Genomic DNA, 27,118 nt, shown 5'->3' on the forward strand with positions numbered 1-27,118 from the left:
CCTGTCTTTAAGTTCTCTTGCCCCATGATTGAAGAATTCCTCTCGTGGGCCCTCAGTGCTTTGGAGAGCCCATTAGCCTTAGAAAAGTATAACTATCCCCCGCCCTGCACAATTACACAAACGAAATGGCTGTCCTGTCAGTCTTGGCATTTAAAAACAGAAGAATGACGACACGGCCAGTACATTTTTCAGACTCCTGTGCTTATGCACCAAGTGACACTTTGGATGTAGAATGAAACAACTTGGAGCCTGTAATGGCAAACTCTTAAAAAGGGGAGTTGCCCTCAGTGCAGCCAGTAGTAGCCTCAGGGTGGAACTGAATTCATGTGCTATGAAGAGTGATCCACTGAGAGGCGCCCTGAGTCCACCATGAGGGCATATCGGGAAGTAGTGGGCCTGAGCCGGGGCTCATTCACTAATATTTTAAGTCATTCAACAAATGTTTGCCAAACGGTTTTAGGGACCCTAAACTTTAAATCCCACCATCAGAAAGAGTCTCTGTAGTAAGATGGCTGCCCTCCTTGGGAGATTCAGATTGGATAAGTGGGGTATCCGCTTTCTTGGAGTCCGCTACTTCTCAGTGTTCAGGAGGGGAGGGGGCCCAGGGCCATCAGCCAGCCTCTGGGGCCTGGCCTGCGTCTGCACCCTCGGCTTCCACCTGGTTACTCTTGCCCAGCTTTTTCAAGCTCTCCAGAAAGGCCTTCCAAGTCTCCGACACGCTCTTTTCCAGAAGCCAGCCCTCACTCTCGCACTCAAGGTCTTCGGGGTTCGACACACCTTCCAGTGCTGTGTGCAGGTAGCGTAGGCCAATTGTGATGGACACCTGGTGGGGAGAAGAGACTTAGAGGAGGTCTGGGAGAAGTAGGTGGGGACTGAGGTTGTTAGGAAACCCTGGAAGCCACCAGCCTCTTCACCCTGGGGGCCCTTCGAGTGTGACAGGCTCTGCTGAGTCTGGGTTGGTGAGGGCCTGCCCACCAGCCTGGCCTGGTGCTCAAAATAGCTGTCTTTTCTCCAGCCTCATCTCCAGCCCTATTCTCCTCCCTTTCTGGCCACCCTGGGCTTCTTTGGGTCCCATCCACACTTTCTTCTCTCCAGCCTTTACCTCTTGCTGTTTGCCTTAAACGTTGTTCCTCTCCACGCTCCCCCTTCAATTCAGCTTCAGCCCTCGGTGAGTGACCCTGCTACTCATTCTGCCTCCTCTTTCTCTCCAGTCTCACCCGTTCTGGGGGGATTAGTCCTAGGTTTCTCCTCCTTGCACCCCCATCCCGTTCCTAGCACATTGTTTGGCACATATGAGGTGCTGGGTAAACTATTTGCTAGACAGAATTAAAAAGTCACCTCCTTTTCAGCAAGCAATATTATCATATGTGGTTTCCTTCTACTTCTACTATTTTAATTAGTGTGGGGATGAGTGGGTGATTTGTTTGCGTTTGTTCACTAGTGGTCGCTGTAGCAGGCTGTGGTGCCAAAATGCCTGGGTTCAAACCCCAGTCCTGATACTTAGCCAGCCACGTGAGTAAGAAACCTCAGTTTACTCATGTGGTTTGCAAATTTTCAGATGGAGTGTCTCCTGCCTCTTGTGCATGCTGTGACATGTCAGGATGTGTAGAGCATTGTACGTGGTGCCCAGTAAGGATGAATAGATGTGTCAGCTGTAATTGGTTATCAGTGTGGTAAGTACTGTTTGCATCTTTCCAATGTATCGTGTTACCCCTTGTTTCTACATAGATTCCCGCTTTACTCTCTTACATTTCTCCTTTCGTGGTATAACAGACTCTGAGCTGGCGAGGCCTGCTCATGGAGACCGTCCACCCCCAATGCATCTTGTTCACTCAGTCTCCCAGCCCATAGAACAGCACCCAGTGGTGGTAGGGCTTCAGTAAACATCTACTAAATGAATGCTATGGGAGCACTTTATAATTGCAGTGTGGATGACATTAGTGATTGATGTTTTAGGTTTTCGTTATTGTCATTGTCCGTTGAAAGTTTAATATAATGTTTATGGTGAAAAAAACTCACCTCCTCCAGGACGTCCTCCTGGTGTACATACTCCTACTCTGATTCCCTCCTCCTTTCCTGAAGCAGGTCTACTGCTGCATTATGAATTTTGCACTTGGTCATGGTCCTCCCTTTGGTTCATGAGTTAGATGTCACCTCCTAACTGGATTGTGAGGCCCAGGAGAGCAAGGCTCAAGCCAGAGCCCTATCTTAGTTTAGCCACCCTCATGCCCATCACACAGCTCTGCCAACTGAAGGCCTCAGCTAAAAGTCAAGAGCATTTACTCCCTGTTCACAATGAGCTGGTCCTCATCTCATACAGTCACTAGCTTCCTGGAAAGGCGAGGAAACTGAGAGGCAGCCAGTGGAACCCTGTTTTCCCACTGTTAGCCTTTCAGTCTTTTCATGGGTTTTCAGGGTACATGAGCTTCTGACCTTCCAGCAGTAAGCTTCTCACCTCGCTCTACCCATTCATTCCCAAGACTGTGCCTCAAGTAGTCAACAATCAGTAAAACGTCATTCATTTGCCTTGACATGAAAAGAAACCCTCCCTTCCCCAGCCAGCCTACTCCCAGACAATACAGTACCTGCAGTGTGATGTGGTGAGTTAGAAGTAGTCATCTCAGCCCAGGGCACAGCTACATGTTAAATTCCATAGCACTAAGAGAGCGACTTACTTAAAGGAAACTTTCAGTGAATCTCCTCTAATGGGCATACTTTCCCCACTGATATTTCTGGTTTTGGACTTCTGGATTTTGGAGTGGATTTTCTGCTGCCAGCTGAAAGCCAGAGCCCCGGAGTCACCCTCTGTACCACCTTGGTTTACCACTCACACTCGCTCTCAATCAGCACCCGGGACAGCGCCCAGCACTCAGGTGTTTAAGAAATAACTCCGATAAATGAATGAATGACATCTTGCTACATCCCAAGTTCTGTCCAGAGAGGAATTAAGCCTTATAGGTGAAATCAGATAAATCCACAAATAATTAGAATAACAGGTAAATTGCTACCAGAATCTTGAGAGAAGCACAAATCCAAATAGCTCCCATTTCCTGGACATAATACATATCACCCCCTGTTCCCCCGCCCCAGGAATCCCAAAGCCAAGTGCTGTCGGTCCCATATAAAGAGATGTTAAGTAACTTTCCAAGACCCCAGACTGAAAAAACAAAGGCACATGATGAACCTCTAAAACATGCAAAGTGAAAGAAGGCAGACAGAAAAGGTCACATATTTTGATGGCATTTATATAAAATTTTGTCCAGGATGGATAAATCCACAAAGCTGGAGCACACATTAATGGTTTCCAGGGGCTGGAGGGGTGGGAGGCAGGGGGCGGGAGATGGGAAGTATGCTGCTTAATGGGTAGGAGCTTCTCTTTGGGAGTGATGGAAATGTTTTACAACTAGATAGAGGTGGTAGCGGATGTTGTAGTAGTTGTACAACATTGTGAATGTACTAAATGCCACTACGTTGCTCACTTTAAGATGGTTCATTTTCTGTTCTGTGAATTTCACCTCTATCAATTATTTTTTGAGTGATAGGAGAGAAACAAAAAATAGTAGAGGTGCTGGGGTTTAAACTTAGGCCTGCCTGCCTGACCCACAGCAAGGCTGAGGGCTGCTTCTGAGGAGAGAGGCAAGCGCTCCAGGCTGGGCCCCACCCGTTAAATCCAAAAGGGGCAGGTGACCCCCACTCCCCTCGCCCCCAGCTGGCCCAGAGCCTACCTCAAAGAGCCAGACGAGGAGTGTGATGGCGCCCATGGAGTTCATGAGGCTGCCGTAGTAGCTTAGCAGGGCGGCCCTGCAGCCACGCACCCACAGGTTGAGCTCCTCTGTCTGGTGGTCGTAGCTGTAGTGAGCCGAATTGTTGGTGAGCTGGTACTGAATGCAGGGCCGTGGCGAGTTGGGGTTGCAGCAGCTGAAGGGAACTCCATCCACCAGGTATCGCCCGTCCACATTGCTCTTGATGCGACTGGAGGAGAAAGATTAGGGGCTTCTCAGACTTCTCACCAGGGGCCAGTTCCTCCCATCCCACAGCTCTGAAAAACTGTAATATTCATTCATCCATCCATCCATTCATTCATTCATGAAATAATAAAGGCACCTACTATGTGACAGCCACTGTTCTAGAAGCTGAAGGTGGAGAAATGACGCTAGAAAACCAATGTCCCTACTTCCTAGAGTTTGTGTTCTTGAGGGTTGAGACAGATGATAAACCAAGAAGCGAGTAAATAAGGAATACAGAAATGCATCCAACCACACTTTGTACTGCCAGGCCTCTGCATGCAGCAATTTCTTGGAACCATGTCAGCCTGGTAGGACAGGTGGTGACTGGAACAGGACTGCCTAGCGTTCGTGGCCACAGCCTTTGCCCCGCAGCCCCTCTGCAACCTTACCTCTAAAAAGTCACTAGGGACCAAGGCTCCCTCTGGCCAGATGGGTTCTGTTCAGTATATATTTCCAGAAGGCCTGCTGTAGCCCAGGGCCTGTGCAGGGACAGGGAATGAGACTGGAAACAGTTACAGTCCTTGCCCTCAACTTGCTTGCTGTCCACAGTGAACTCTGCCCCTAGCCAGGTGGCATCTCCTTACTCACCTGAAGGCTGAAGCCCGTATTACTTTTGCACTTCCATTTGTAGGTATATATTTGGTTACGGCGCACCATACATTCATGTGGGTTCAGAATTCAAAAGGGGCAGACATCTTTACTCTGAAAGTTCTCTCCATCCTCATCAGGCATCTGAGTGTGTCCTACCTGACCTGAGTGAGGTTACCCAGGTGTCTTTATGCACCAGAATTCATCAAGCTGCACACTTAAGATTTGTGCACCTGAGTGTATGCATGTTATCTTGAATCACAAGGTTTTTTTAAGTTGCACAGACTTTTACAAACATGAGAGTAGAATGTATGAGAATAGAAATGTAATTATTTAAAATAGAAACTATAATTCCAATTCTGGGTATCTATCTGAAAAAAATGAAAACGTTAACCTCAGGGGCACTGGCTGGCTCAGTCAGTGAAGCATGCGACACTTGATCTCGGGGTTGTGAGTTCGAGCCCCACATTGGGTATAGAAATTACTTAAAATCTTGAGGGGCGCCTGGGTGGCTCAGTCGGTTAAGCGTCCGACTTCGGCTCAGGTCACGATCTCGCAGTCCGTGAGTTCGAGCCCCGCGTCAGGCTCTGGGCTGATGGCTCAGAGCCTGGAGCCTGCTTCCGATTCTGTGTCTCCCTCTCTCTCTCTGCCCCTCCCCCGTTCATGCTCTGTCTCACTCTGTCTCAAAAATAAATAAATGTTAAAAAAAAATTTTTTTTTAAAATAAAAATAAAATCTTGAAGAAGAAAAAAAGAAAACATTAAATCAAAAGGATACATGCATCCCTGTGTTCATTGTAGCATTATTTACAAAAGTCAAGACATGGTAACTACTTAAGTGTCCATTGATAGGTGAATGGATAAAGAAACTTTGGCACATACACACACATACACACACACACACACACACACACACACTGGAATATTATTCATCTCTATAAAAAGAAATCTTGCCATTTGCAAAAATGTGGGTGGATCTTGAGTACATTATGCTAAGTGAAATAATAAAGACAAATACCATATGATCTCACTTACATGTGGAATCTAAAAACAAACCAAAGAAAGTTGTGGTTGCCAGGACAGGTGTGGGAGATGGGCAGAATGGGTGAAAGTGGCCAAAAGTCCTGGGGATGTAATACACAGCATCATGGCTATAGTTAATAATGCTGTATTGAAAGTTGCTAAGAGAATAAATCTGAAAAGTTTCTTATCACAAGAAAAAAATTCTGTACCTAGGTATAGTGATAGATGTTAACTAGATGCATGGTGGGGCTCATTTTGCAATATATGCAAATAGCAAATCGTTATGTCGTATCTGAAAACTAATGTTGCATGTAAACTACACCTCAATAATAAACATAAATGATAGAAACTGTTTTCAACATTCATTGAAATGATAATTTCAGTGTTTAGCTTCTAAATGTCCATGTTTAATCTCCAACTCATTCTTGTCCCTTGGCCTCCAGATCCCCCCAAACTGTAGCCAACTGTCTGTCCTTCTAAAAAGACTTCATACCTGATAAGCAAACACAGATTCTGCAAATGTTCTTTTTCTTCTTGTTTTTTACCCAAATGATAATGTCCTGTCTTGAACCTTTCTTTTTTCCCTTAGCAGTATCTTAGAGATTTTTTGTATTTATCAATAGAGAGTATTCTCCAGGTTTTTAATGAGCTACACGGTATTGCCATTGCACAGATGGTCCTGGGGCACTAGTCAGTTCCCTACTGATAGATGTTTAGGGCTTCCCCAATCTCCTGTTAATTCAAACATTGTGCATATTGTGGCTATATCTAGAGGGTAAATTCCTAGGGGGGCATCCCTGCATCAAAGTGTGGATCCATCTGTGACTGCCCTAGATCCCTGCCATATTTCTCCCTGGTGTTTGTAGAATCATACCCCCAACAGACATGCACAAGAGAACGTACCCTTCATGCTGTACCCACATGGGTTCGATTTTTGATCTTTGCCAACCTGAGAGATAAAAAATAGTATCTCAGGGTTGTCTCAATTGCCATTTCTCTCATTACGAATGAAGTTGAGTATCTTCTGATATGTCGAAGAGCCATTTGTGGTTCCTTTTCTGTGAACTGTTGATCAGTATGATTAGGACTTTAGGAAGGTTCTGTACATGTGGCCTCCTTGGTTCCAGAAAAGTCCTCACCTGGGTTATGGTGACCATATTTCCAATGGTCTGCAGTCCCTGACCTCTACTTCCTAGACAGGACCCCAGCCGAGAGAATGGGTGGTCCTGGGTGCACAGGACACCTGAACTTACTCCCAGCTCATCCCTCTGGACAAGGTCCTTACCCTCTCTGGGCCTCAGCTCCCTCATCTGTAAAATGGAGTTGACATGAGGATCATATGAAGGGATGTGTGTAAAAGGTCTTAGAAAAGTGGCTGGCACATAATAAGTGCACAGTGAATGTGAACTCATGGCTGAGGCTGGGCAGGGTGGAGGAACGAGAGCCTTCACATGTGCTCCGTGTGCCCTCAAGCAACAGCTGTGGCAATGGAACAGACCATTCACCACCACTGGGCAATAGTCACTTGTGATCGGGTGGCAGGGTCTCTGCCAACTGTGAGGAAGAGGCTCTGAGAGCCTTCTGTGAGGATAGCAACCATGTCTGTGAGGGCAGAGCTCACCCCTGGCCTGAGGCCGTATCAGACGTTTGTCACTGGCTGAAGTGGTTGCTACTGAAGTACTTACTTGAGCCCAACTGAGTGCACCAAGAGCACGGTGGGAGCAGAAACCACTCTGCTCTCCCCCTGCAGCCCGTCGCTCGGCACCTGGCGGCGGGGCCCGAGGTGGTCCCGGGTGGGAGGACTGAAGCAGAAGGGCTGTCAGTTTGGGTCTCCTGCCCCGCTCTTGAGAGGCCAGTAGTCCCTGGACACCTCAGCAGACAGTAGTCTCCCACCGATGACCAGCCCCAGCAGGCCTCTTTGAGGCTGGGGTCTCCGAGCTCAGATGCTCTTCGTCCCTCTGCCTGACCTGCAGGCTGTCCCTTGGGCCTGCTCCCAGCAGCACAACATCCCACCTGGGCCATTCCCAATGTCCCCATGAGAGGAGTGGGTATAGTGGGAGGAGCCAGCCTTTGAGTCGCAAATCTACATTTCTGATCTGTGGGACTTCATCCTCTGGACCTGTGTGAGGTGGGGATAACTACAGCCCCTTCTCGGCCGTGGGGAGCTTTAAATGAGTCAGTGTGAGGAATGTGCTTGACACAGGCCCTCAGAGAAGGCCCCACGCAGAGCCACCTGGGCAGGACCTTGCAATCCACCAGATTGTTCTATGGAGGCAGAAGTGGTGCCCTGAGCAGGGCAGGGCGGGGCCTCACCCAAAGCCAAACAGGAAGTGGAAGACCAGCCCACAGCAATTGCCCACTCCTCCCATCAGAGTTTCTTCAGAGCCTCACAGGTCTCTCTCCTGTATGTTGGCTTTTCTATTTAAACTTCATGAGAAAGCGTGATTCCCTCCCTTGTTCCCTGTCCCAGAAGCCCTTTCCTGTCCACCATTCTCTCTCCTTATGCACTCTCAGGTGTCCCTAAGCTGGGGTAAAGCCTACAGACTTGCCCCATACATAGTACATGTATATCTGAAGTGAAGGCCAGGCCTGCAGTTGTGTGGGCTGAGGCCAGGAGAGGCTCTGAGCTACCCTCACTCTGCAGGCTGGCCTTCTGGAGACCACTTATCTTCCCACCTCACCTCACTCACTCCCCCAAATGGGGAAGCCACCTTGCTAGTCTCCTTAAGGCAGAGCCGTGTCTCCCCCCACAATGCCCCCCCCCCCCGCCCCCTGCAGACTGGGGATTCCTGAGGTCAGGGCTTGTCTTGCCTCAGACTGAGGCTCCTTGAGGACAGGGTTGTCTCCCACCTGAGACTGGGGCTCCCTGAGGGCAGGGCTGTGTCTCCTGTTTGTGTCCTCCCTCAATACCTACAGTACTTTATATCCAAAACAGGTCCTACCTTAATCAAGACCCTTACAAGCCCTGGTGAGCCCTGAGCAGACCAAGATTTGTAGCCTGGGAAATACTCTGATATAAATAGCCAGCTCACCACCTAAGGAGCTTTGTCTTAAGAGGGTGAGTGAGGCCTTAATCTGTGGTTAGAACCAGGACAAGCACTGAGTAAACAAGGTGATTCTTCTACGGGAGAGGGAGGGCTATTTCTAGAATTGTGGGACTCCAACAGATCTCAGGCTGGGGGTCGGGGAAGCCACAACCTCCATGAAGCCAGTCCTGCCTCCCCCATGCTAACTTGGGTCTTCTCCTCAGGGAGCCCCAGCCTGAGGAGAAGACACACCCCTGCCTCAGGGAGCCCCAGTCTGAGGGGAGACACAGCCTTGCCCGTGGAGAGCCTCAAGCTGAGGGGAGACACAGTCCAGCCCTCAGGGAGCTCCTAGCCAAGGTCTAGTCTTCTTGAGATGTCTATAAATTGTTCAGGAAGAGTGAAAGGAGCCTGTAGCCTGTAGGTTCCCTGGGTGGGATGAGAAAGTGAGAGGGCTTGGTGCCAGCTTCTCCCTCAGGCTGAGGGCTCGAGGCCAAGCCCTCCTGGCTGACGGTTTCTGGTGCCAAGGCCTTTTACCCTGAGACACTAAAGCTCTGCTTATCCAGAAAGCAATGGGGACCTTGAAAGGAATTGTCTGAAGACTTCATGTCTCTCCTCATGTGATGCAGTAAGATATACACAGGGCACCCTAGGAAATGTTCTTGCCAAAACCAAACCTGAATCCAAGCACACCTCAGCCCTGACTATTGGCTTATGGGGGAAACACAGGGGACTGAAGAACAAGTTAGATGACACCACTTGGCTGCAACTGCTCAATCCAGAATGTGAGGAACGAACTCTTCAGAACAAGTGGCCCAGTTCCTCCAGTACTCACATGGCTGGACAGTAACCGTTACAGAGAAAAGGAGATGAAAGAGATCAGAGAACCAAATGCAAAGTGTGGACTTGGTTTGGATCCTGATTTGAACAAATCAACTGTGAAAGATACTTTGAAACAATAAGAGAAAATTGAACAGACCAGATATTAGATGAGATTGCTGCTGGTTTTGTTGGGCATGATTGCTATTGTGCTTATATCAAACAAAAACAAAAAAGCAAAAAACAAGCAAACCCTCTGTACCTGTTAGAAATGCCTCCTAAAGTATTTATAGGTGAAAGGAAATGAAGGTCGGGATTTGCTTTAAGATACTCAGAGGGTAGAGGCGCCTGGAGGGCTCAATCGGTTGGGCGTCTGACTTCGACTCAAGTCATGATCTCACAGTTCGTGAATTTGAGCCCCGTATCAGGCTCTGTGCTGACAGCTCAGAGCCTGGAGCCTGCTTGGGATTCTGTGTCTCTGTCTTTCTCTGCCCCTCCTCTGTTCATGCTCCGTCTCTCTCTCTGTCTCTCTCTGTCTCTCTCTCTCTCTCTGTCTCTCTCTCAAAAATAAACATTTAAGGGGCACCTGGGTGGCTCAGTTGGTTAAGCATCTGACTTCAGCTCCGGTCATGATCTCGTGGTTCATGAGTTCGAGTCCCACGTCAGGCTCTGTGCTGACAGCTCGGAGCCTGGAGCCTGCTTCGGATTCTGTGTCTCCCTCACTCTGCCCCTCCTCTGCTCTCTCTCTCTCTCTCTCTCTCTCTCTCTCTCTGTCTCTCAAAAATAAATACACATTAAAAAAATAAAATAAACATTTAAAAAAATAAATCAGTAATAATTTAAAAAAAAAAAAAGATACTCAGAGGGGATAATGTGTCTTTGGAAGGGGGATATAGACGAAACAAGAAAGCGAAAATGTGCATATTTGTTGAAGCTAGGAAAGGTGTACATGGAAATTCAGGATAATCTCTCCGCTTTTGTGAATGCTTGAAAGTTTCCATGATAAAAGTTGAAGTGCAATAAAACAAAAGAAGCGCTGGCTGAGAACTCCAAACCTGTGTCTCGATAACTTGCTCTGAAGAAGATTCAGTCGCTGAGGGAGGCCGCATCCCTGGACTCTGCTCCTCCCTCCGAGGGCCTCCCCCAGTTATAACGGAGCATCTCCCCACCCCCAGAAGCACCAGGCCGGAGCCGGTGAGAAAGTAAACACAGAAGGCAGAGCAGAGCCCAGCCTCGCATGCCCAAGGCCGTGGGGAGCCTGGGCGGGATCTCTGGTTCCTATGCGGCTACCTCGTGATTTTCTGAGACCCTGGCACAGAAGCACTGGAATCTAGTCATGATCCACAGAAGTTTCTCAAGCATCTCTGCCCACACCTTCCAGTGTCCCTCTGGAGGAGGACAACATGGAGGACAAGAAGGGGTGAGAGGGGACAATGAGGCGCCACCCCCAAAGTGGCCTGGAGAATTCGAAGTTTCGGTCAGTTAGGGCATAGATTCATTTAGCAAGGAAACTGTACAAGGTGACTTTAACATCGCTGCAAAGCAGCACAGCAGAGTGGGAGGAACAGAATTAGAACCTGGCACTCCGTACAGTGGGAGATTCTTTGTCATGGAAAGGAAGGAAGTTCTAACAAATGTGGCAACCTGGTTGAACTTGGAAAACGTTATACCAAGTCAAAGAAGCCAAGCCTGGGGCCGCCTGGGTGGCTCAGTCGGTGAAGCTTCTGACTTCGGCTCAGGTCATGATCTCACGGTTCGTGGGTTCAAGCCCCATGTCAGGATCTGTGCTGATGGCTGAGTTTGGAGTCTGCTTTGGATTCTCTCTCCCTCTCTCTCTGCCTCTCTCTCTTTCAAAAGTAAACATTAAAAAAAAATTTTTTTAAGGCCAAGCCCAAAAGGACCAATATTCTATGATTTCATTCAAATGAGATGTCCAGGAGAGGGAGGTCTATAGAGACAGAGAGGAGATTATAGAGCAGGGCCATGGAAGCTAGGGAGTGAAAGCTGGAAGGTACAGGGTTTCCCTGCCATGTGATGAGCACATTTTAAAGTGGACTGTGGCATTGACTAGTGGCACAGCTCTGTGAAGAGGCCAAAAACCATTGAATCATCCACTTTAAATGAGTGAGTTGTAAGGAATGTGAATATCTCAATAAGGCTAGTTTGTAAAAGTGTACCCCCCCCACCGCTTCCTACCGTGAGATCTAACCTGAGGCTCAGATCTTTTATCTATCAAATAGAGATAATACCTGCAAAAATTACAAACGCCCCAGAGAGGGGTTTTGTGCAGAATAAATGTGGGACCTGGCAATATAGTGATAGGGGGCAGAATAGGGGGGTGGGAGATGGCCACTGGGCTTTTTGAACCTGGGACCACTGGAGGAGTGAGGGGTGGGGAGATTGTCAATTCTTATAAAAAGCCTTCAATTGATATTGTTTAGATCAGGAGCCTTCAGGAAACAGCCCTTGATCTTAAAGATTCCCTTGAGAAGTCTCCAAAAACCAGCCACCCCTCCATGCTTGTCGGGACCACAAGCTCCGTGCTCAGTTTCCTGGGGGACCAGTAGTGGGGGGCATACCTAAGGAGGTCCTAGGGAGCCCTGTGGGCAGGAACCCAGCCCTGCTCTCAGGAGCTGGACTGGAAATGTTCCCTGTAGCCCAGTCCAGCGAGGTGTACATGGTGTGAAATGGGAAGAGATCCCCCACAGCCTGCAGGAAGGACCAGAAGTCATGGGCACTAGGCACTGCCCACGCGCAGGACCAGTGTCACTGGAGGATCTCGGTGCATTTTCTGCAGACTTCCCGCCCTCTGGCCAGCTCACTGCTCCTGGGATCGCCTCCCAGAGTCCTCAGGGTCAACCAGGAAACTGAGGCCCACCCCAGCCTCTTTGTTGGCCTCTCTGAACTTGGTGGTGAAAGGAAAAAGAGAAAAAGATGAAGCATTCCTTTTAAAAAATCTTGGTGGAAGGGGCGCCTGGGTTGCTCAGTTGGTTGAGCGACCAACTTCAGCTCAGGTCATGATCTTGCCGTTTGTGGATTCGAGCCCCGCATCGGGCTCTGTGCTGACAGCTCAGAGCCTGGAGCCTGCTTCAGATTCTGTCTCCCTCTCTTTCTCTGCCCCTCCCCTGCTCAGGCTCTCTCTCCCTCTCAAAAACAAATAAACATTTAAAAAAAAAAATCTTGGTGGAAGATGACCCAACTCCCTCAACCTGCCCTCCTGCTAGGCCCCACCCCTGCTTCTCTTTGCTTCTGCTGCTCCTGGATCCTCGCCCTGAGGGTGCTGCTGAGAAAAGCCAGAAAAAGGTAAATGCTTACCACTTCTCAATGCCTGGCCTCTCAAAAAAAGAAATAAATACATTTTATATGGTTCAGGGGAGGATTTGGGGAGTCAGCTTTGTCCGGTAAACTTAATAATCCTCCTAAGTAAAGCAGTGAAGATAAGAACAGGAAACAGTTTGAGCGTCCAGGGAAAGGGAGGGAAAAAGTGCCTCTCCACGTTGTCTCATTCATTTCTTCCTTCCTTCTTCCCACCAACAGATAAAGGTTGTGCCAGCGCTGACCCTCAGGCAGATCCAGCCCCATGAAGCTTTCTAGACACAGCCCCGAGGAGCCTGCCCTCGCTTACAGGTGTTGCCCACTGTCATTAATGTGAGAGTCTGTGGGACACAGTGAGGTGGTCCTCTCTCTGCAACAGTGACCCTATCAGGCTGTACCCTCAGCAGCACAGGAGTGTGACTGTAGGTGAGGCATTTCAGGTCTACCATTGTGTCTTGAGACCAGCTTTGTGGCAAGTTAAAACCAAGATACCGTTTCTTCCCGGAAGCTTAGCCTAAGGGAAGTAGGAGAGAGACAGAGGAGCAAAAGCCTCAAAAGAAGCTTACACTGGTATTCTAATAGAAGCAAAGAAGAACAACCTAAGGGCCTCCCTGAGCATAATATGATGCACCAATTAAACATGGTCATTTTAGACAAGCCCTGGATGACATCACTTGCATGTAATATCTGAAAAGCCAAACATCTAGAAACAGAGGCTAGCATGGCGGTCACTGAGGGCAGGGAGAGGGAAGGGAAGAGGTTGGTCAAAGGTTACAAACTTCCAGTTATAAGGTGAGTAAGTTGTGGGGATCTCATGTACGGCCTGGGGATCATAGTTAACAATACCGTATTATGTGGGAATGCAAGCTGGGGCAGCCACTGTGGAAAACAATATGGAAAAAAACTAAAAATAGAACTACCCTACGACCCAGCAATTGCACTACTAGGCATTTATCCAAGGGATACAGGTGTGCTGTTTCAAAGGGACACATGCACCCCATGTTTATAGCAGCACTATCGACAATAGCCAAAGTATGGAAAGAGCCCAAATGTCCATCAACGGATGAATGGACAAAGAAGATGTGGTCGGTGTATATATACAATGGAGTATTCCTCGGCAATCAAAAAGAATGAAATCTTGCCATTTACAACTACATGGATGGGACTGGAGGATATGATGCTAAGTGAAATTAGTGACAAAAATCATACGACTTCACTCATATGAGGACTTTAAGAGATAAAACAGATGAACATAAGGGAAGGGAAACAAAAAGAATATAAAAACAGGGAGGGGGACAAAACAGAAGAGATTTATAAATATGGAGAAAAAAACAGAGGGTTACTGGAGGGGTTGTGGGAGGGGGGATGGGCTGAATGGGTAAGGGGCACTAAGGAATCTACTCCTGAAATCGTTGTTGAACTAGATGCCAACTAATTTGGATGTGTTTTAAAAAATAAAATTAAAAAAAAAAAACCAATACTGTATTATGTACTTGAAAGTCGCTAAGAGAGTGGACCTTGAATGTTCTCGCCGCAAGAAAGCAATGGCAATTATGTGCTGTAATGTAAGTCTTAGCTAATGGTAGGGTGGTAATATAAGTGTATCAAATTAATGCCTTCTGCACCTTGACCGTACACAATGTTGTCAATTATATTTAAACAAAGCTGGGGAGGTGGGGGGGGGGCATAATTGTTTTGGACATTATGCAAATACTATATTATAAGATTACCAAATGGGGTGCTCAGTTGTATTTATACCATGGTTACAGTATATATTATGTAAATGTTCACGTGACTGAACAGGAATGTGGAAAAATGAAAGCCATTTTCTTTTTTGTGGGTGAGAACCTGGCTTGAATTCCTTTTCCTGTTTTCCTTTCTCTTAATGTTGTCACCATATTTTCTTGTGTAACAGAGAAACTGTTCAGGTCACTGGAGTTAAGATAGTTTCACTCCAACAAGTTGGTATGAAGCATGGAGGTGGGGGGTTTTGTTTTGGGGGTGGTTTTTTTTTTTTTGCTTTTAGTTTGTAAGATTTTATTTTTAAGTAATCTCTGTACTCAACATGGGACTCAAACTTACACCCTGAGATAGTCTCATGCTCCGACTGAGCCAGCCAGCTACCCTGCATGGAGGTGGTTCTGATCAAGCTTACGGTTTGACTGAAAATTTAGACCTGCCAACCACTGAGAGTAGAGCAACCTGGAGAATTTCTCTGCTCTGGGACAAAAGGAGATTTGGGGATTACGGAGAGATTCTCTAAGTCTCTCCAATGACAAATCGGTGCAGAAGGCAATCAAGGAACATGACAGGAAAAAAATGACAGCTCTTTCTTATTTGCTCACAAAGGCTGTTTGTACCTTCAGCTTCTCCTCCTCTCCCACCCCCATCCCCAGGAATTCTGCTCATCCCTCCTGGGACAGCTTGTGCAAATCATGCCACCTTGTGCCGTCCCTGCAGGCCCGTCACCTCGGAAGGGCAGAGCCATTTATAAGCTTCTCCTTAATTAGGGATTTGTAACAGTAATCCTCACCCACGAAAAAAATAGAATCCCAAGCAATGACCTTCAATCTGACTTCCCTTGCATGTGAGGTGCAGCTAAGCTAGCCATCTGGGCTTCGTGGGTGTTGTCCGGGCTCCGGCCATGCCCTGCTGTTAGTGTGTCCAGCACCCTGCATGCAAGTTCCCTTGGACTCGCCCGCCTTACTCAGGAAAACCATTTGGACCCCTCGCCTCAGCCAGGGAAGGGGTTGAGCGGGATGGAAAGAAGAGGTAAAAGAAAAGCCAGTGTCTCAGGACCGGCTGCCCTTTCCCTAGAAAATGACCTGAGACCCACAACGGCGAGTCTCTTGGGAAGAACAGTGTGCCGGAGTGAGCCACTATTACCTCCAGCACAAAGGATGAGTTTCTCTGTTCCTCACCAGTACCTCCCTACATCACACTTCAGGATTTTATTTTTACACACACCACAAATACTTTAGAAACTTTATCGCCTCACACTATCATGATTCAAGAAGTAAACACCAGCAGGCATTTAATAAGCACTTGCTGTATGCCAGACTCTAGACAGAGCTAGGAGGTGACCTCCAAGATTATCTATTCCAGGGGTGCCTGGCCGGCTCAGTTGGAGAAGCACGGGACTCTTGATCGTGAGTTTGAGCCCCAGGTTAGGTATAGAGATTACTAAAAAAATAAATTAATTTAAAAAATTATTCCAATACCTTCATTTTAAAGATGGGCAAGGAATGGAGCGCCTGGTTGGCTCAGTCGGTTAGGCGTCCAACTTCAGCTCGGGTCATGATCTCGTGGTTTGTGGGTTCAAGCCCCACATCGGGCTCTGTGCTGAGAGCTCAGAGCCTGGAGCCTGCTTCGGATTCCGTGTCTCCTTCTCTCTCTGTCACTCCCCCTCTCCTGCTTTGTCTCTCTGTCTGTCTCTCTCTCTCAAAAGTAAATAAACACTAAAAAAAAATTTTTTTTTTAAACGGGCAAGCAAGAATCCAGAGTGGCAAGCCACTCACCCAAGATCACAAGCTAATTTACAGCCAAATTATACAGCCAAGCCTACAGCGTAGACTTGCTGACTGCCCTGTCCTCTGCTCTTGCCACCACACCCAAGGACGAACACCTTGAGAGTAGATGCTGGTGTCAGAAGGTTGGAAAACAAGGGAACTCACCAGGGAATTTAAGCTTCTGGGACTGAACCCATCAACATCGAGTGAACAAGACAAAAAAGCCAAATAACGTCTCAGTAGATGTCACCTATGAGTGCCTCATCCCTACGGTATGAAGTAGACACACATGCCTGGCTGGGGCTTCCTCCCTGGAGACTCCTGTCCAAGCAACTTATATAACTTGACACCTTCCTCCCACCTTAGCCGCACATTAGGTCGAGTGTATGATACCGCCATCTTTATAGGTCAAAAATGTTAGCGTATCGGCAATTTCACATGGGCCAGCTGAATCCAGCCTCACACACACGGTACTAAGTCGTGCACACACAGCACCCCATGGGCCTCCGAGTCCCCAGCCAGCTCTGACCCCAGGACTGGAGAGCACTCACTCTTTGACTTCTTTGGAGGAGAAGTCCAGGTAACGATTGCTGATCCACTGAATCTCAAACCAGTCTCGAAAGCCATTGTTGCCGCAGCATTTGAACTCGATCTGTAGCAGGTCGATGGTCTTCTTCATGAAACACCGGCCGGGGGTGTCTGTGTCTCGGTAGTACTTCATGCCATTCTTGAGCCCCTGGGCCAGGGTGCTCTCCAGGGAGCCCCGCATTAGGAAGCAGCAGAGGGCCACCAGGAAGAGGACAATGTTGAAGAGGACACAGACGACCAGATAGGACTTCAGCCAGGGCTTCCACTTGGCATACTTGGAGGGGTCCAGGGCGTCATAGCAGATCTTGCCAGCCAGAGAGTTGAAGACGCAGGACAGCACCCCCATCCCTATCAAGGAGTTGGGCACAAAATGGCTCTCTGAATTATTCATCACATCACTCCTCTTCCGCAGCTCGATCTTAAGGAACAGCCCTAGGCTGAAGATGACGATGCCAGCCAACACGGAGAGCCAGTTCATGAGCCAGAGCCCTTGGGCCAACTTGACCCGCTTCTTCTGGTCAAATTTGACTTTCAGCAGCGCCATACTTGCTGGGTGCAGTCTAGGCAGCTTCCCAGGACACAGCAACCACTCCTGACCTTAGTGAGCCCGGGGGCTGAAGATTCAGGGCCTTGGGAAGGGAGCAGGTGGCCCACGCTTCAGGGAGCTGCTCCGGGAGCTGCCCATGTTGAGCCCCTTAGCCCGGGACCCCCGTTAACTCAGTAGTGGTAACAGGGGCCTCAGAGTCGCCGCTCATGAAGGGGCCAGTCTCCGCGGTGTTGCGGCAGCGTCCTTCCCAGCCAAGGAGGGAGAGCCTGAACGCTGCAGATTAAAAGTGGGGTCCACAAGACCTCACGCTAATCTCTTTAGCCAGCTTCATCCCATTAGATAAAGCCGTGCTAGTTTCAGAACATGGCCAGAAGGAGCCTCCACGAACGCCCCGGAGCAGAGAGCTCTGGGTTCAACATGAAGAATCAGGAACAGAAACAAGACTGGCCAGGGGAATGGGCTCTCCCTGAGGTCTGGCTCAGATCACGGGTCTCCCCAGAAGCCCGTTTCCAGGCCAAACGCCTTCAAATCTGAAACTTTCTATGAGACAAAAGACATTGTCATCCTAGTTGGAAAAGAAATGATTGTAAGAAAACATTTACAACACGTAAAAAAATAAAAAATTAGTAAGCGTTTGTTTTTTTTAAAACCCCCACAACGCACCTGGGTGGCTCAGTCGGTTAAGCATCCGACTTCGGCTCAGGTCATGATCTCGCGGTCCGTGAGTTCGAGCCCCGCGTCGGGCTCTGTGCTGATGGCTCAGAGCCTGGAGCCTGCTTCGGATTCTGTGTCTCCCTCTCTCTCTGCCCCTCCCCTCCTCGCATGCTCGCTCTCTCTCTCTCTCTCTCTCTCTCTCTCTCTCTCAAAAACAAATAAACATTAAAAATTTTTTCATTGGAAAAAAATTGAAAAGAAAGTACAGAGAATTCCCATAAACTCCTTTCCCACAACCGGTTTTCCCTAGAATTATCATGTTGCGTCTGTGTGGTACATTTGTTACAACTAATGAACCAATATTGGTATTATTGTTATTATTAACTAAAGCCCATAGTTTACATTAGGTCTTGCTTGTTGTGTTTTAAATTCTGCGAGCTTTGCCAAATGCGTAATGTCACACATCCACTATTATCAGATCATATAGAATCGGACAGGAAAATTTCGCTGCTCTTAACCATCTCATGTTCCACCTATTCCTTCCTCCTTTCCTCCCTGCCCAACTCCGGGCAGCCAGGCTCTACAGTGTTACCTTTTCCAGAATGTCATATAATTGGAATCATAGCCTTTCAGACTGATTTATTTCCCTTAGCAGTATGCACTTGGTGTCTCTTCATGTCTTTTTTGTGGCTTAATGGCTCATTTCTGTTAATTGCTGAATAATATTCCACTAATATGGATGTACCACAGTTTATCCATTCACCTATTTAAGGGCATCTTGGTTGCTTCCAATTTTGGGCAATTATAAATAAAACACTGCTATAAATCCTTGTATGTGGGTTTTTCTGTGGACAGAACTTTTAAACTCATTCGGGTAAATATCTAAGTACAATTGCTGGGTCATATGGTGAGAGTATGTTTAGCTTTGTAAGAAACTGCCACATTATCCTCCAAAGTGGCTGTACCATTTTGCATTCCTACCAGCAATGGAGGAGAGTTCCCGTTGCTTCACGACCTCGCCAGCATTTTGGGTGTTAGCATTCTGGATTTTTGGCATCTCACTGTGGCTTTAATTTGCATTTCCCTGATAACATATGATGCGGAGCATCTTTTCATATGTTTATATGCCTTCTTTGGTGAGGTGTCTGGCCCAGGACTTTTGCCCACTTTTTTTTTTTTTTCAACGTTTATTTATTTTTGGGACAGAGAGAGACAGAGCATGAACAGGGGAGGGGCAGAGAGAGAGGGAGACACAGAATCGGAAACAGGCTCCAGGCTCCGAGCCATCAGCCCAGAGCCCGACGCGGGGCTCGAACTCACAGACCGCGAGATCGTGACCTGGCTGAAGTCGGATGCTCAACCGACTGCGCCACCCAGGCGCCCCTTGCCCACTTTTTAAACAGGTGGTTTTGGGGCTGTTTTAGGCTGTGACTTTTTGGAGCGTAATTTATCTATCTCCATTAAAATCTAAAATACACATTCCTGATGACTCAGCACTGCCCCTTCTCAAAGAGTCTGTGCATAAGCACAAGGAGTTTTAAGAACAAACCAACTCTGTCCTCAAATTTGTGCCCACCTAATACCATGCTGCCCATCAGCTCAGGGTAGTAAGTGGCTCAGCTCTCCCACCTGGAACCTCCTTTCTTCCCTTATGTGGGGAAAATTGGATCCACTATATCCACTATTTGCATGCTCCTCTTTAAGATCTCCAAATTACTAAGAATCAAACGAGTATTTCTCCAGAGAGAGGAGATACGGAACAAAGCTATAAAGACGTACGTTTTTTTCCCTCCAGCTCAGTCACCTGAGAACAAAACAGCTATTCCATTGTTCCACTCAAGTTTGAACTCTATTTTGGGAGTGGCCAAGGCCAGGTTCTAAGACACACAGGAAAATTAGTCTTATTGTTTTATTGTCACACCACATTTTGGATTGAAAACAACATTATCCGGAGTGATCACTCTTCTAATAACCAAGACTTGGCTTCTAAACAAGCTTTGCCTCTCCAAGGAATTTCAACACTTCACCATCGGAAACATTGAAAAGAATGTACTGCAGTTTCCGGAGTTTGGCTTTGTTTTTGGAGGTTTTTTTCCCCCAAAAGAGAATGTTCAGACAACCAGAAGCATGACCGGACTCAGGTGTCACACACACAGAATCTGAAGACGCCTGTCCTGAGAGAAAAAGGGTGTGGGTGACAGTGAAACGATCTCAGGGAACTCCTTTCCAGCACACAGCACGCATGTGGACAAGAGAAATCAGAGGGAAGGAGAGGAAGAAAAAAATTAATGTAGAAACAAGAGACAAAAATATAAAAATAGTTCTCCCTGGGATAACCCTATTAGCCAAGGGCCTCTTTCTCCTCAATTGATCAGTTGTACAGCGTGAGGAGGGGCAGAGTGGAGCCCCGGGCTAGTCTGTGGATGCCCCCTGGTGGCCAAAAATAGAATGACTTCATTGTTTGGAAAAGGGGAGATTTCCCCTCTCCAGCTAGAGTGGGCCATTGTCTAGAAAGGAACAAAGAGAAAAAACAGACATTAGAAATGTCGTTGGTGGGGCACCTGGGTGGCTCAGTTGGTTAAGCGTCCAACTTTGGCCTAGGTCATGATCTCGTTGTTCCTGAGGTCGAGCCCCATGTCGGGCTCTGTGCTGACAGCTCAGAGCCTGGAGCCTGCTTCAGATTCTGTGTCTCCTATCGCTTCTCAGCCTTTTGGCTAAGATCAAGTGCAGATTCTGTGTCTCCTTTCTCTACTCCTCTCCCACTAGTGCTCTCTCTCTCTCTCTCTAAAATAAATAAAACATTTCAAAAATTGTTTTAAAGAATCATACATGTTGCTGCATATAAGTGTAGCCTGTTTGCATATATAGATCATACCACATATGAACCATTCTCCTGTCGGTAGATATATGGGTGATTTTTAGTGGGGCTTTTTTTTTCTTGTGTTGCTTTTATGAACAGAGCTGCTTAGAACATTTTGTACATGTCTCCTGCTGAGCAAAGCTTCTCTGGGGTATAACCCTAAGAGAACTGTTGAAGAGGAGGGGGTGTGAATCCTCACCTTAACACAGTGATGCCAAAGTGGTTTCCTTAAGCAATCAGGGCTGATTTGTTCTCCCGATGTGAATATATGAGCCACATCCTCTTACTATTGAGTCAGACTTCTTAACTTCTGTTTCTCTGATTGTAATTGTGGCCTTCATTTGCATATCCCTGGTTACTAATGAGTTTGCGTAACTTGTCATAAATTATTTGCCAGTATAAGTAAGTTCCACAAGTCAATCACAAAAACACCAACAAGCCCAATGAAAAATGGGCAGATTGGGCTTGTTGGTGCTTTTCTGATTGACTTGTGGAACTTACTTATATTTTTCTATATAATATTTATTGGGCATTTATACCTGTCACAATGATTTTCTCCTAATTGCGACTTGACTTTTTGCTCTCTTTATGTCATCTTTCGAAGATCATAAGTTCTTATTAGTAAAATTTCATATAAGTTCTTTTTTTTAAGTGTTCATCTTTTTTTAATGTTTGTTTATTTTTGAGAGAGAGAGCACGAGCAGGGGAGGGGCAGAGAGAGAGGGAGACACAGGATCCAAAGCAGGCTTCACATCGACAGCAGAGCCCAATGTGGGGCCCAAACCCACAAACCGCGAGTTCACAACCTGAGCCAAAGTTGGACACTTAACCAACTGAACCACAGAGGCACCCTTCACATAAGTTCTTAATGGTAGAATTTTCCAATTTTTTCCTTTGTGGTTAGTGCTTGTTTTAGAAATTATTCCTTGCACCCTACATAGATACTATTATCCTCCATTGCCTTCTAGAGGGTTAATCATTTCCCTCTTCTTAAGATTTTAATGTTTTCAGGGCACCTGGGTGACTCAGTCAGTTAAGTGTCCAACTCTTTTTTTTTTTTTTTTAATGTTTATTGATTTTTGAGACAATGCAAGAGACAGAGTGCAAGCAGCGGAGGGGCAGACAGAGGGAGACACAGAATCTGAAGCGGGCTCCAGGCTCTGAGGTGTCAGCCCAGAGCCCGACACGGCGTTTGAAGTCACGAACCGTGAGATCGTGACCTGAGCCAAAGTCAGACGCTCAACCGACTGAGCCACTCAGGCACCCCTAAGTGTCCAACTCTTGATTTCAGCTCAAGTCATGATCCCAGAGTCATGGGATTGAACCCATGTTGAGCTCCATGCTGACGGTGGAGGCTGCTTAAGATTCTCTCTCTCCCTCCCTCATTCCCCTCCCCTGCTCTCTCCCTAGCTCTCTCTCCCTCTCTCTCTCTCTCTCTCTCAAAAAAAATAATAATAAGATTTTAACATTTTTGGAATAGATGTGTGTGTGTGGTATGATGAAGGGATATGATTTAATTTTCTTCCCTGTGGATAATCCCAGCACACCATTTATGAAATAGTCTGTCCTTTCCCCAACAGTCTGCACTGCCCAGTCCTAAATTAGGTTTCCATACATGCACAGATGTATTTTTGACTTCTCTCTTCTGTCCCATCAATTGTTTTATTTATTCTTATGTTTTCATCATACTTTTTAATTAAATAAGTCTTCATATCTGATAAAGGGCAACACACACACCTTTTCTTTTTTCATCAATAATATCTTGCCTGCTTATAACTGATGTATAAAAATGTTATGCTCTTGGGGCGCCTGGGTGGCTCAGTCGGTTAAGCGTCCGACTTCAGCTCAGGTCACGATCTCGCGGTCCGTGAGTTCGAGCCCCGTGTCCGGCTCTGGGCTGACGGCTCAGAGCCTGGAGCCTGCTTCCGGTTCTGTGTCTCCCTCTCTCTCTCTGCCCCTCCCCCGTTCATGCTCTGTCTCTCTCTGTCTCAAAAATAAATAAACGTTAAAAAAATTTTTTTTTTAAAAAATGCTATGCTCTTGAGGCACCCGGGTGGGTCAGTTGGTTAAGCACCCAATTCTTGGTTTCGGTTCCAGTCATGATCTCACAGTTTCAAGAGACTGAGCCCCATGTGGGGCTCTGTGCTGACAGTATATAGCCTACTTGGGATTCTCTCTCTCCCTCTCTCTCTCTGCCCCTCCCCCACTTGCACTCTCTGTCTCTCTCAAAACAAATAAATGAACTTAAAAAATATTTAAAATGTCATGCTCTTATTACCACTAATAATTTCTCTGTTGCTTATTTTGGAGTTTTTATGCGTGTGACCATATAACCCACGAAAAGTAACTTTTGCTACATCCTTTAAAATCCTCATAACTGGGGGGGCGCCTGGGTGGCGCAGTCGGTTAAGCGTCCGACTTCAGCCAGGTCACGATCTCGCGGTCCGTGAGTTCGAGCCCCTCGTCGGGCTCTGGGCTGATGGCTCAGAGCCTGGAGCCTGTTTCCGATTCTGTGTCTCCCTCTCTCTTTGCCCCTCGCCCGTTCATGCTCTGTCTCTCTCTGTCCCAAAAATAAATAAACGTTGAAAAAAAAAATTTAAAAAAAAAAAAAAAAATCCTCATAACTGGGGGTGCCTGGGTGGCTCAATCGGTTAAGTATCTGACTCCGGCTCAGGTCATGATCTCCCTCCTAGTTCCTGAGTTGGAGCCCCACATTGGGCTCTGTGCTGACAGCTGAGAGCCTGGAGTCTGCTTCAGATTCTGTCTCTCCCTCTCTCTCTGCCCCTCCCCCACTAGAGCGCGCGCACTCTCTCTCTCAAAAATAAATAAACATTAAAAAAATTTTTTTAATCCTTTGTTTTACTCCAACAACTAAGATTTTCAGTACAATTTGAATAGAGATGATGACAACAGGGATCCTTCTTTTGATCTTGATCTTAACTTCTAAATGATTCACCATTAAGTATCACGGCTGCTATAGGTTTTAGCAGGTACCCTTAACAAGTTAAGGAAGTTCCCTTCTATTTCTACTTTGCCAAAAGTGCGTTCTCATAATTTGATGCTGACTTTTATAGGAGGCTATTCTACCTCTACTGAGATAATTGTCTGAATGTTTCCCTTAATCTCTTAATGTGATAAATTAAATCAGTCCTTTTTCTAAATTAAATCAGATCAGACTAGCCTTGTCTTTCTAGAATAAACCCTAGTACATTATCATCTTATATACTTCTGGATTTGGTCTACTGCTATAATGTTATAATCTTCACAAATATATTTGAGTTAGATTGGCCTATAATTTTCCCTTCTCATAAACTTCATGTCTGACTTGAGTTTCAAGGTTATGCAGACTCATACCATGGAATGGGGGTAAATTCCTTCTTTTCCTATATTCTGGAAGAGTTTGTGCCAGGATGATACTACTTCTTCCTTACATGTTTGATAGAATCTACTGTCAAAACCCCTGGGGCTGATGTTCTATTTGTGGGAAAGTTTCAATTATGGCTCCAATTTTTGAATAGTTATGGAACTGCTCAGTTTTTCTGTTTCTTCTGTGGCAAATTTTTCAAGAAGCGTATTCATTTCATCTAGATTTGAAATTATTGGCAGAAAAGTCTTCACTGTATCTCCTCATTATCTTTCTAATATGTGCAGCACCTTGGTTTCTTCTATGGTTTATATTTGCCTTCTCTCTTATTTCTTGACCCAGTAAGCCAGAGGTTGGTTAGTTTTATTAATTTTTTCAAAGAATCAGCTGATAAGGCTATTTGTTGGTTTTTCAATCTCTGTATTGTGTTTATGTCATTGATTTTGCCTCTTATCTGTATTTCCTTTCTTCAATTTCTGCTATTCTTTTTCTAACTTCTTTTTTTTTAAGTTTATTTATTTTTGAGAGAGACATAGAGAGAGTGAATGGGGGAGGGACAGAGAGGGAGAGAGAGAGAGAGAGAGAAAGAGAGAATCCCAAGTAGGCTCCACACTGTTAGCACAGAGCCTGATGTGGGGCTCAAACTCACAAACCATGAGATCACGACCTGAGCCCAAACCAAGAGTTGGACGCTTCACCAACTGAGCACCCAAGCGCCCCTTGTTTTTCTAACTTCTTGAACTAGATGCTTAGCTCATTAATCTTCAGACTTTCTTCTTCTATAAGCAATTCAAGGGCAAAAAGAACCATACTCTTTATGGACAAAGCACAGATATACATAATAAATAATAAAGCCCAGCACACAAATATACAGTAGTATATCTGTGGTCTTAAAATTACATAGACAGGGATTACATAGGTGATTAAATAAAAATGTCTGAAATGTTTCCTTAAGGGGATGATAAGAGAAAAGTGGAGAAACACCGCCCTAAGACAAGGAGCTGTGAGAAAGTAGTTAATTTGGGAAGTTCAAGTGACACCAATTGGGAGGGAAGAAGTGATACAGGAGGGAAGGCAGCCAAGAAAGAGTGTGCTCTCAGGCCAGCTGCCACAGAGGGACTATCCAAAAGGAAACACCTCCGAGTTATCCCGTGTGCACTGAGGGAGCCCAGGTGTTTGTTTATTCCCTAACTCCTGGCCAGCTTTTATTGAGGGCTGCTTCGAGGGAGTAATTCTTTGGCTCTTTTGGCCCACCACACAAGACAGCACGATGGCTTTGGACAGTCTTGGGAACCAGAGCCTTCCGGCACCAAATATCGCCAGTAGCCTGCAATAGCCCTGCTGGGGCACAATAAAAAGTCCAAGAGATATAGGTGGTCAGTGGCCCCCTCTGTTACACTATTATTACTTAAAATAATAGAGGGGCACCTGGGTGGCTGAGTTGGTTAAGCGTCCGACTCTTGATTTCGGTTCCAGTCTTGATCCTAGGGTCATGAGATTGAGCCCCACGCTCAGCGTGGAATCTGTCCTTCCCCCGCTCATGCTCGTTCGTGCACTCGCTCTCGCTCTCTCTCAAAAGAATAATAGAAAGTGCTCTTAGGAAAAATTTTCCGATATGAATAATAACAAGCAGCACTTTTTATAAAGCCCCCTCGGGGACGTATCTGTCACGTAGGTGCTGCTGGACTGAACCATTAGTGGATTCCTTATTGTCAGTCACATGTCATCAGGCCACTTCAAGTCTAACGCATCTTTCCTAGAGATGTTGTGTTATAACTTGTGTTTCCAAATGCAGGAAACACACTTAATACCATAAAAATACCAAAGTTGAAGATGACGAGAAATGAAAATCAAGTAGGCTGCAAATATATAACAAACATAAACTAAATATGTATGCAGCCAAAAAAGGTAAATTGTTACTGTTCCTTTGGGGGAAATTTTGTGCACGAACTGGATCTACTAAGGGTTCTTAAACCACAGCTTCAATGGAATGTTCCTGGTACATGTCCATAAGCATTCTCATTGCTCAAGGACCTTGAAACTCATTCAACATTCCTGTCATGTTTCTGAGAACTTTCCAGTACTGATGAGATGTACATGAATGCCCCTCTCTCCTCCCTCCTTCATTTCCTCATCAAAGACTAGGGCTGACCTTTGTGTAAGCCTTTGGTTCTTTTATTTTTATTTATTTACTTTTTAAGATTTGTTTATTTTTGTGAGAGAGAAGCAGAGAGAGAATCCCAAGCAGGCTCCACACTATCAGTGCAGAGTCCCATGCAGGGCTCGAACTCATGAACAGTGAGATCATGACCTGAACTGAAATCAAGAATCAGACGCTGAACCGACTGAGCCACCCAGATGCCCCAATCTTTGGTACTTTTATGTTAGCATTGGAAGCTTCCCCTGTTCATTTATTTTTTCTTTTTTCCCTTCCTTCCTTCCTTCCTTCCTTCCTTCCTTCCTTCCTTCTTTCCTTCCTTCCTTCCCTCCTTCCTTCCTTCCTCTTTCTTTTCTTTTCTTTTCTTTCTTTCTTTCTTTTCTTTCTTTCTTTCTTTCTTTCTTTTTCTTTTTTTTACTTAAGCTCTATGCCCAACATGAACTCACGACCCCAACATCAAGAGTCACATGCTCCACTGACTCAGCCAGCCAGGTGCACCACCCTGTTCTTTTCTTGTAGAAGTCATTCTTTGGTCTTTCTGAGAAGTTTCTCCTCTGATATCTCATCTTTTCTTGAACGTTTCCAAAGAGACAGTGATTTTGCTGAAATCACTTCTTGACTTGGAGACATACTGGATTCTCTGTATCTAATTATGCTGACATGC

The 27,118-nt window shown here is 46.3% G+C and overlaps 1 protein-coding gene across 1 annotated transcript; it reads right to left on the minus strand.

Moving 5' to 3' along the window:
* Window positions 1-610: 610 nt before the first annotated feature.
* On the minus strand, window positions 611-17,512 carry PRPH2 (peripherin 2). The gene is made up of 3 exons (XM_030315529.1): window positions 16,835-17,512; window positions 3,726-3,972; window positions 611-823 (listed from the first exon to the last, which is right to left on the minus strand). Exons 1-3 carry the CDS (start codon window positions 17,413-17,415, stop codon window positions 611-613), a joined length of 1,041 nt encoding a protein of 346 aa, XP_030171389.1. The 5' UTR covers window positions 17,416-17,512.
* Between the last annotated feature and the right edge of the window lie 9,606 nt (window positions 17,513-27,118).

This window comes from Lynx canadensis, chromosome B2 (assembly GCF_007474595.2).
Source record: "Lynx canadensis isolate LIC74 chromosome B2, mLynCan4.pri.v2, whole genome shotgun sequence".
Lineage (NCBI taxonomy): Eukaryota > Metazoa > Chordata > Mammalia > Carnivora > Felidae > Lynx > Lynx canadensis.

Excerpts from the sequence above, each read along its gene's own strand:
- PRPH2 (XM_030315529.1), bottom strand. The coding sequence starts at position 17,415 with ATGGCGCTGCTGAAAGTCAAATTTGACCAGAAGAAGCGGGTCAAGTTG. Across the intron at positions 3,973-16,834 it reads TCCTCCAAAGAAGTCAAAGA|TCGCATCAAGAGCAATGTGG; the intron begins GTGAGTGCTCTC and ends TTTCTCCTCCAG. Across the intron at positions 824-3,725 it reads TCCTCGTCTGGCTCTTTGAG|GTGTCCATCACAATTGGCCT; the intron begins GTAGGCTCTGGG and ends TCTCCCCACCAG.